This window comes from Pygocentrus nattereri, chromosome 1 (assembly GCF_015220715.1).
Source record: "Pygocentrus nattereri isolate fPygNat1 chromosome 1, fPygNat1.pri, whole genome shotgun sequence".
NCBI classification, from domain to species: Eukaryota; Metazoa; Chordata; class Actinopteri; order Characiformes; family Serrasalmidae; genus Pygocentrus; species Pygocentrus nattereri.
This window is the reverse complement of record NC_051211.1, coordinates 44,671,304-44,681,682: the sequence shown is the minus strand read 5'-3', so window position 1 is coordinate 44,681,682 and position 10,379 is coordinate 44,671,304. Positions and strand designations below refer to the sequence as shown.

Sequence of the window (10,379 nt, the reverse complement as noted above, 5' to 3'; positions counted from 1 at the left end):
CAGCTGGGAACCAATGCCCACAGATTAAGTAGTCTTGGGGTGCAAGCTTTTCTGCATAGTAGGCTACTACATTATCAGGACATCACTGTTTCTGCAATGTATCTCATGACTATGTGAAATAAAACCATCTGAGACTACCAAGGTCTGGAACTCAGTGTCCTCTGGCTAGTTAATGGCAATGCCAGTTCCAACAGGCTTTTACTGTCATTCCATCTATGTACAGGTACACAGTGGAGTAACACTACGTTCCTCTAAGGAACACAGTGCAACATGAAACAGAATAAGGAGTACAAAGTTCAATGTGCAGAGGTAAGTGTGCCAAAAAAATTAGACTAGAAACAATACATTGAATTATATTGTTGAGACTGACTGATTAGGTATTTAAATTTGCAACTGAATGAAACGGAAATTATTAAAGTTTTTCAGTTGGTCTTATACAGATACTGAATTTTGTGACCCAGCCAGAGTAATTAGTCATGCAAACCTAAACAGAAACACGTTTGCGAGAATTTTCACATTTTTAATTACATTTGAGTTAAATGGTTATGCATTGAACTGTTCAGTTTCTTATAAATTGATATCACAGAGCTACGTACAATCTATTGCTCTATAATTGATCTTGATAAGCTGAGAATGTATTGTGCTACACAATAGCCCGACAGGTAGTTTATCAGAACAGCTCAGTTTAATCTTAACTGATCTTAACTGCTTCAACAGTTCTGTAATTTTCAGGGCTGACTTGAACAAAAGAGTCTCTCTCTCTCTCTCTTTGCCTATTTCTCACTCTTTCTGTCTTTCTTTTCATTTTCAGGCAAATGACAAACAATATCCCCTTGAGAACCTCCACCCTCTCATACATGGGACAATTCAGCAGAAACCAAGTGTAAATACAACACAGGTCACTTAAAACTTGGGCTACATCAGTCAGTTTTTAAATACATTATACAGTAAGAAAGCAAAAGCCCATTTTTTTTTTCATTTTCCTTTACATCATTCAATGTATGAAAAGTTGTATGTGCTGCTTTGTTAATTCTTACAGATGGCAGTTCCAGATAGAGGATGTCCAGGAGCCTATAAAGCCATTAAAGCAAAACACAGTAGACAAGTGTTCTGAGGTGATGTACAGACAGACTATGAGTGGGTAACCAATGCTGGACAATCCATCCATCCATCCATCCATCCATCCATCCATCCATCCATCCATCCATCCATCCACCCATCCATCCATCCATCCATCCATCCATCCATCCATCCATCCATCCATTTTCTAAGCCGCTTCTCCCTCAGTGTCACGGTGGGGTTCTGGAGCCTATCCCAGCGGTCATCGGGCGGAAGGCAGGATACACCCTGGACAGGTTGCCAGTCCAACACAGTCTAATGATGGACAATCCATTGTTTGTAAAGGGGCAACCATACTAAAAAAAAACAAGATTGTAGTGGATGTATCAGTTTAACCTTCAAATTTTACACTGCAGCAAGAGTGAGCACCACAGCAAGACACAAGGCAATCATCCTGCAATAGCAAGATCTGTCCAAGCTTTTCTGTAGCAGCACAAAAAAAAACAAAAAAACAACAAAAACACAGTGGTCGCAAAGTTTGTGCTGAAGGCGTGAAGTCGAGCTTACTTCTCTTCAGAATTGAGGTCCAGCACTGCTCTCAGTTTAGAACTGGAAAAAACATTGGGTGCCTATCCCTGGTACACCCATTTACAGTCTGAAGAAGCCTTGTTAGAAGTGGTCATCGTAGAAGAGTTGTGACCAAAAGGCTATATCTCGAGGGAGAAACAAAGCCAAGCCACACCTAATTTTTTGGGCAGCTTGTCCCCTGAAAGGTCAGAGGGAGCTACATAGATCAGAGTGTGCATTCAACAGTGAAGCATGGTGGAAGTTCCCTGCTGGTTTGGGACTGCATTTCTGCAAATAAGATGGTGATTAAATCAAAATTAATGGCACTGTCACGATTGGCCCCTCCCAGTCCTGTCCATGTGTTCATGTTTTGGTTTAGCCCCCTCCTTTCATGACTCCGCCCCTCATTGTCTTCACCAGTTTTCTACCTGTCCTTTGTTTTCCATGTGTATTTAAGCCCTGTGTTTGCCCCTTGTCTTTGCTGTATTGGTGTTTGCTTTGTTTGATTGTGCTGATCTTTGTCTCTGTTGTTGGTGTTATCTGCTGTGGTGTTTGATCTGTTGTAGTCTGATTTATGTCATGTCTGCGCCCCGAATCTGATTGAAAATACTCAGGAGAGCTTGAATCCATCATGTTTTACTTAAAGTAGCTTTATGCAAGAATTGGTACTTTTTTCTTTTGGTCCCCTCCTACAGTTACAGAGTGCCTGTCACTGTACACCACTGTCATAAATATGAATCATGCTTTGAGGACAGCTGTACGCGTGTCTTCGTCAAAGAGCTGAAGGATACAGAATCTGACCCCTTTTCTCAGTCCCACAGGGATATGGATGTTACAGATTACACTCACGATTTCGGTTGGATCTCTGAGTAAATAACCAAAATTGTGAATGTAATCTGTAGCATCCATAGGCCTTCACGACGTGCATGCACACAAAGGGAAGTCAGGTTCTGCCAGGTAGATGGAATTCAACACATCTGAAGACGCAGAACTATGTTGACTTACAAGGTTGAGTAATATTACAGGATTTTATTACAGGAGGTTGCAAACTTTCAAGGTTTATTTGGCATGAGACTAACAAAGACTGACCAAACTTTTTGGTGTGAGATGAAATTGTTTCTTTGCATGCTAGACTTTGCTCTACTCATGGTTTTTTTGGGACCTTTAATTTTACATCTGGAAAACCTCTGTAAGACAGGGATGACAGACAAAGTTACAGCCTACATTGCATTATTTCATAAATAACATAAGCAGAGATGAACACTCTGCTGTTGGATATTCATTGTTTTCCTGTTAGCCGTGAGTCTGTCTTGCATTCTTTTATATCTTTTAGCTTTCACCAAAGAGTAAAAGCCTGGCTGAGATTTACACTTGTAGATTCTCTTGCTTGGTCCCCCTCTCTTTTTCTTGTTCTTCTTTTGTCTGACAGCATCTTCTTTGGTCTCTTCACAGCCTCTGCCTTGATGTCCATGCTGGGAATACTGAGTACAGAGCGAATGTGTCCTCAAAATGATTTTGAAGCTGTTATTTTGAGGTAAAATTGTTCTTTAATGTTGCTTTAAGTACAGATGCTTGAGTAAATGTACCTAGTAACTACCAACTTCGTCTACTGAGGAGTACAGAAAGATTACATTATGTAGTACTTCTCATTCTGTAGCATAACAATGAACCAATAACACTGCTAAACTCTGAAAATATAATCTCCAGCAGAATGAAGCACAAACAGTCTACAGAAGATGATCTGGCCCCCACAGATCTCAACAGCAATTTTGTGAAATTTATTGTTAAATAAAATCTTTGCATCATTATATTTCAAAACATCCTCAATGTACTCTATATTGACAGTAATAACTTTCAGTGCAATGCAGATTTAAATCATATTAACTAAACACCAAAAGGTGTCTAAAGGATTATAAGTCATTTGCTCTATATTGTAAATTCTATACTTTGTACAATAAATTTTTACAACAAATGTTTTACAAAAAAATTTTCCAACTCAAGATTTCATCACCAGCTTTCAGATAGGAAGCATTTTGGATGTTAATTATAGCACAACTATCACTCTCAGGGTTCCACAACGATCTCTGTCAGTGCAGAATAAAAAACGTTCTCCTATTTATAGCTTTCTAAATTCTGAATGAAATTACATAAGACTATCATAGTGAATTTATTTAATACATTTACCTGAAAACAAACTAGTTTCACAGCATTGTATTATATATTAATAGCATTATATAGGCTTTGATTCCAAACTTTTGAAAAAAGTTTATAATGTCTAAGTAGTAATGTACACAGATTTGAGATTTCTGCACACCAAAATGCACTATTCACACAGAATGCGTGATATTAGATCCTGAATTTTTCAATGTTAACATGTGCCAATAATGTACTCACTGCTAATAATCAGTAAGATGTGAAGATGATGATGATGATGATGATGATGATGATGACGATGATGATGAGAGTCACCGTCGGTTATCAATGTTGTCCACAGGGGGCGCCAAAACAACGCTTTTCCTTCAGAAAGAGAGAAGAGAAGCTGCTTAATGACTTAAAATGAGATTAAATAAGTGAGTTTCAAACAGTGAATATAAGCGAAGACAATCACTGCAGTTATTACAGCTTAGCAAGATGAAAGTGAACAAGATGGTCTTTTAAATTTTAATAATTCTGTGATAATGTGTTTCACATAATCTGTTATTAGTAGCCTGAAGCTAATGTGCTTTGTTGTTAGGTAATGTTCTGTATACGTGTAATGTTTCACACTGTTAATCCAGCTGAGAACATTTTAAATGTTAAGATCTCTCTCTCTCTCTCTCTCTCTCACACACACACACACACACACACATACGCAAACACTCACACCTGAGTGAAGCCATGTGATCAAAAATATGAATATGAATCTGATCTCCCAGCTGCAGTGCATTTCCTCTTCACTGTAATGCAGCAGTTTGATAACACATGCAGGTATGGAAGCCGCAGAGGGAGATCTAAATCTAAAGGCAGCAGCGCACAGCCTCCAGACACAAGCTCATCTTCCATGATGACTGAAAAGTGATTCAGAGCTGCCACAGACGTAAAGACTGCAACATCAGTATGAACATCACACTGACTTGTGCCTGGAAGGCGACATTAAAAATACACTGTGTGTCCAAATCCAGCATTTTTCTGAAATGAAGTATATCACTAGAGTTCCACTCTGCAAGGCTTAACACTGGGTGTTGGAACACCTGATTTGACTGAGCATCAATACTGATGTTGGATGATTAGTTCTGGGTCACTACAAGGGCAATTAATTGAGATCCATTCTGAAGAACATAGTTCCACTGCTCCACAGCCCAAGACTGCGGGCATTCATACCCCTCTACCAGGCGCTTGGCATTGACCGTGCTGACCTTAGGCTCATGCTTGGCTACTCCAAATTGTGTTGTTTGTAATGCTTTTCTATGGGGATTATCAAGCTGTGTGTGTGTGTGTGTGAACACCTGTTTCAGCAGATAAGTGCACCTTTGGAGGGGCATCTGGACACGTGTGCATACAGACCTACACTCTTAAAAAAGGATTGTCCAACCGTTTGAATGCATACGTGGTTCGTGGAAGGACCCTTTTAAACCGGGTTCCACTATCGTTACGTGCCAAAGAACCCAGTTTCAGCGCTACTCTGTCGCTAAGACTCTATGCATATCCCATTTTCTGTCCTCACTCTTTTCAATAAGAGACCAAAAGCTCAGTAAACGCCTAGGAGGTCACTCTCCCTCGCACTCCTCCTCAGCTTCTCGTTGTTTCGTATCGCTTTGTCCGCCATAAACGCCGCAACAGATGAGCGCAGTGAAGTCCTGGCGCCTCCGTCACTCTAAACTCTTCCAGCCTGTTGATTGGCTACCGGATGCTCTGTATTTGCATAGCCCCTCCCCCTCCCTCCCTTCCTCGCCGCTTTGCAGCGGGAGCGTTTTGCGGGGAGCTCGAGCTCGCCACAGTTCCGCGCACCAAGTTGGAGCTCGAGGACAACAAAACCCCCCAAACTGTAGGAGGGAACGGAGAGGGGAAGGAAACTGTCACAGGTCGCGCGCATTAGAGCGAGGTCGCACTGAAAGAAAAGGAAAGAAGGAGGCGTGCGCGAGGAGGAGCAGTGCGTTTTCTTCAGCGCGTGGGGTTTTTTTTTTTTTTTTTGGATTGTTGATCGTTTTTCTCTGTTGTGCTTCAGCGCGCGCCGCCGTAAAGCCCCTGCATTATGAGGCGCAGCCATGGCGGGCAAGGGTAAGACGGGCGCGAGGACGCTGGAGGACTTAACGCTCGATTCCGGTTATGGTGGCGCGGCGGACTCCTTCAGGTCGTCCAGCGTGTCGCTCTGCTGCTCCGACGCGCACCTGTCGCACGCGCATGGAGGCAACTGCTGGCATCTGACCGAGTCCATGCACAGCAGGCACAACAGCTTGGACACGGTGAACACCGTGCTGGCGGAGGACGCCGAGATCCTCGAGTGCTCGGGACAGTGCGCCAAGCTGCCAGAGCTCGAGGAGGTGCCGTGGAGCCTGGCAGAGGTGGAGGGCGCGCTGCGCCGGGACGAGGCGCTGGCGCCGCCGCCGCCGCCGGACGTCGTGGCGAGGCTCTCGGCGCTCGTGAGCCGCGCGCTGGTGCGCGTGGCGCGCGAGGCGCAGCGCCTGAGCCTGCGCTACGCCAGGTGCACGCGGCACGAGGTGCAGAGCGCCGTCAAGGCCGTGCTCTCCTGGACCATCTCGGTGAACTGCGTGGCGGCGGCGCTCGGCGCGCTCTCGCTCTACAACATGAGCACAGGCGACCGCTTCCGCCGCGGCAAGTCGGCGCGCTGCGGCCTCGTCTTCTCCGTGGGCCGCTTCTTTAGATGGATGGTGGACAGCCGCGTGGCGCTGCGCGTGCACGAGCACGCGGCCATCTACCTGACCGCATGCGTGGAGAGCCTCTTCCGCGAGGTGTGGAGCCGCGTGCTGCGCAGCACCACCAGCAACAGCGGCACGCTCACGCACAAGGAGGATGGAGGTGGTGGTGGAGGAGGAGCAGGAGGAGGTGGTGGAGGAAGCGCCGCCAAGTTGAACGTGGAGGCGCTCGAGCAGGCCATCAACAACGACTCGGAGTTGTGGGGGCTGCTGCAGCCTTACCAGCACCTCATCTGCGGCAAGAACGCGAGCGGTGAGTGCCCGGAGAGCTCGCTCCGGCTTTGGAGCGCGCGAGCGCACGCTGGCTCTTTAGGGGTTGGATGGGAGGAGGGGGGGCGTTGGAGTAGTAGTAACACAGGGTGGACTCGGGTATCGTGGGGCATCAGGTCAGTGGGGTAAGGTCAATAAACGTTTGGAGGTAGAAGACAAAGTAATAGTGTATATGTAAAAAATGGAGTATGAACGTAGATGTTGTGCTAAACACCATAATACATACTACTAGACCATGTACATTGCTGTGCTGAACACACATACTAGTTGCCAGTTTGATAGCCACGCCTAGTTTGTATCTACACTGTACCCTTATATCAGGTCCACTTACCATATACAAAAGTTTGGAAAAAGCATACGAAAGTTTGGGTGCCCCTGGTCAAATGAGAAGTTTTGTTGAGTCTCTTAAGTGCATATATTACTGTACCCTCTTCTGCACAGTGTATTGTACAGTTACTCTTTATGTTCTGGATTTGACACATCAGGAAAACAAAACAGAAAATGTGCAAATTTTATGGATCATTGAATATTTTATGTTTTTTTCCCCCAATATGTTAAAATCAATCAATAAATAAAAACTGTGCACAGGAAACAGCCATATTTAAATGTATTCCGTGTAGATGATGTGCAACAAAGCGTCATTTGCCTGGGGGTCTCCAAAGTTTTGCTTACTACTGCAGGTTCATGTTGTGTTTCTACAATTACAGATTTGTTGCTGCACCATTTAGCAGCCCCTCCTCTACGCAGTGTGTAGTGTCAAAGGACCACACTGACCTCATCAGTGTTAGAGACTATATTTTCCTCTCACAGTTTATATTAGTCATCCGCTGGTCCTTTATCAGTGGTCAGTGTCTTCAGCTGTTGGTTGAATATGTTTGGTTGGTGGACTATTCTCAAACCAGCAGTGACATAAAAGCCCAGCAACAGTGCCGTGCTGTGCTGAGAATGGTCCACCACCCAAATAGCATCTGGTCAGTGATGCTTCTATGGTGGTCTTCTTTGTGGTATGAACTCTTCAAGTAAAAGCTCAGTGTTCTGGGCTGTCAGGCAGCAGTAAACAATTCCAGAAATTGATATTCTAGACAGATTAAGCTGATGCTTACTAGTAGATTGTTGAAAAAGCACATAATCAATAGTTTCACTCATATGTGAAAATCATTTCTAGTTGGAAATTGAATGAAAAAGTCTTTGGCATTCAGGACTACAGGGAGATTCACTTGAAAGAGATCCTGAATATTTTGTAATAACTCTCTCTAGGATGAATCAGTCTGAACAAAACAATGTGCCATGTGCTTCTCAGTATATGGAGCTTTGAACAAGCTGGGATGTCCCAGTGTCGGAGTGGTGAGGTAGGCACTGGACAGCTGTCTCAATGTTTAACCTCTGTTTGCAACTTCTGGGTGTAGACCCCGGTACCCTTTCATGTGTCTGGTAGAAAACTGAGATCTCTTCCAGCATCACATGTAATGCAATCGATTACACACATGAAGGTATGTAGTGCATGTTTTTGGTTCAGCTTCATCCTAATGGAACTTTCTACCAAATATTTGGGGGCTCTTTTGGGTGAATTTCCCTGCACAATACCTAAAACACAGTCTCATATAACAGACCGTATGTTCTGATAACGTACACACTTCAGAAATTATGGCTTTTCAAATAGAATTGTGAACATTCAGAGAACCCTTTGTGTTATCAAAAGGTTCTTCAGATTGATGGAGAATGTGCTGTAGATGGTTCTATAAAGAACCTTTTTGAAGAGGGTTCTATATAGCAACCAAAATGCTTCTGCTGTTACAGTGTCAGTTTTGTTACAGTAGAAGAGCGCTTTTTGTAGTACCGTGTACATTCTCCAACAAACTAAAGAACACTTTCATGATGCAAATCATGCAAAGGGTTCTTTGAGTGTTCATTGTTCTATATAGAACCATTTTTTGTACTAAAAAACCCTTGAAGAACCATTATTTTTAGATGTGATACTGCCTGAACTTGTCTTTCTTGAACTATAGTGCAGCAATAACTCATGATTGCTATGAAAACAAAATCAGGTCTGAAACCTCAATATAGGAAGAGTGCCCTATAGCACGTAGACAGAAACTGACTTTGTTAGGTCATAATCTTTGGGGGTTTTTTTGGGGGGGATCATAGTGGTCTAAAATAAAGCAGTGGTCTAAAACTTCACAGTGAGAGGTGTGAGGAGCAGCACAGCAATCAAGGTTCTGTATCAACAGAAAGGAATAAAAATTGCATAAAAATGGAGCTAAATGGAAATGACTGAAAATGAACTGAGGAAGAAGCAGAAGTGAAAGGATCATTAGAAAATACCCTGAAGAGCAGAAATCCATCAAAGTGTTACATAGAACCGAGTAAATGGAGCTACCCCCATCAACCTTTCATTGTTGTCGTTTGCGCGGGTGAGTGTTGAGCATTTGTTTTGTCCCTTGTGTCCCACACATCATGCTGTTATGATTTATTTATGTAGTTTGCAGCGCTGTTCACCTCAGTGTCAGACTAATCTGAGGTGAGTCAACGCTGACTTGGCAAATGAGAGCACACAGCCCCATGGAGCAGGCTACTCTAGAGGGATGGCTGAAGAAGTCTGGTCACAGAACTTTAGCACATCTCCTATCATGCTGTAACATACTGTCTAAAAAACAAGTTACTTGGACTTCTGACAGGGAGTAGTCAAGCTAAGTTTAATGGAAAAGCATTTTTCGACCTAATCGCCATCTGATGTGTTTGTTGTACCATCGATTATGCAGGACAATGATTTTGACACATTCCCTAGTACTTAGAAAAGAATAGAAAACTTGTCCTATTGTATGCTTATAATAGAAGCCTTTGGGCAGGTGCTGAAGTGTTTGAAATGTGTGATTGGAATGTGAATTTGAAGCCTCAGCTATTGCACTCTAATAACCTGCCTTAAAATGAGACAGATATGAAAGAGCTGCTCCTATGAACTTTAACCAACTTTCCAGCACTGGAGAAGAAAGTAAAAGGGTAGTTCTGGTTAATTTCACTTTCCCTAGTGTTCATGTATAATTAGACAGGGGCCCGTGACCCACACCACTAAATATTATGTCAGTTCAGTCTGAAAGTCATACAAAGTGTACAGTTGAACTGAGTTGATTCAAGTCACATAAATACTTTGAAACAAAGTAACTGAAGACATAAGTTGAAACAAAGAAACTGAAGACATAAATACTTTGAAACAAAGTATTTTTGTGAAAACCATACTTCATATAAACAAAATCAATGTTTTTTTTTTATCAATATAAGTGTCAAAACACCTTTTCTTCAGGATTGTTCCACTGGACAACTAGTCCCATCACTGAAAGAAAAATTATACAGATTTGCAGCATTTTTGTGGAACGTCTTCAAACTTTATATAAAAACTGAGCAAAATGTTTGTTCAGTCTATGAAGTCAAGCTCCAATCTCAAATAATCTAGATTTATCAGGACGCTTATTCAAGCTGCTTTAGCCTGCTTGTTCTCGCTGCTTCCTCTGCAAGCCTCTACTGGTATGGCCATTTTGGGGATCTTTCTGCTGCTTTTCCTGCCTTAGGCTTTCC

General features: G+C 43.0%; 1 protein-coding gene across 3 annotated transcripts in view; it reads left to right on the top strand.

Moving 5' to 3' along the window:
• Positions 1-5,566: 5,566 nt before the first annotated feature.
• btbd11a (BTB (POZ) domain containing 11a) overlaps positions 5,567-10,379 on the top strand; it is a 270,998-nt gene continuing 266,185 nt past the window's right edge. For 2 of the 3 annotated variants that reach the window (XM_037538605.1, XM_017695849.2), the window contains exon 1: positions 5,567-6,792. In XM_037538605.1, coding sequence (XP_037394502.1) covers positions 5,871-6,792 — 922 coding nt within the window. In that variant the 5' untranslated portion in view covers positions 5,567-5,870. The remainder of the gene's footprint in view (positions 6,793-10,379) is intronic. The other variant, XM_017695850.2, reaches the window with a different exon arrangement.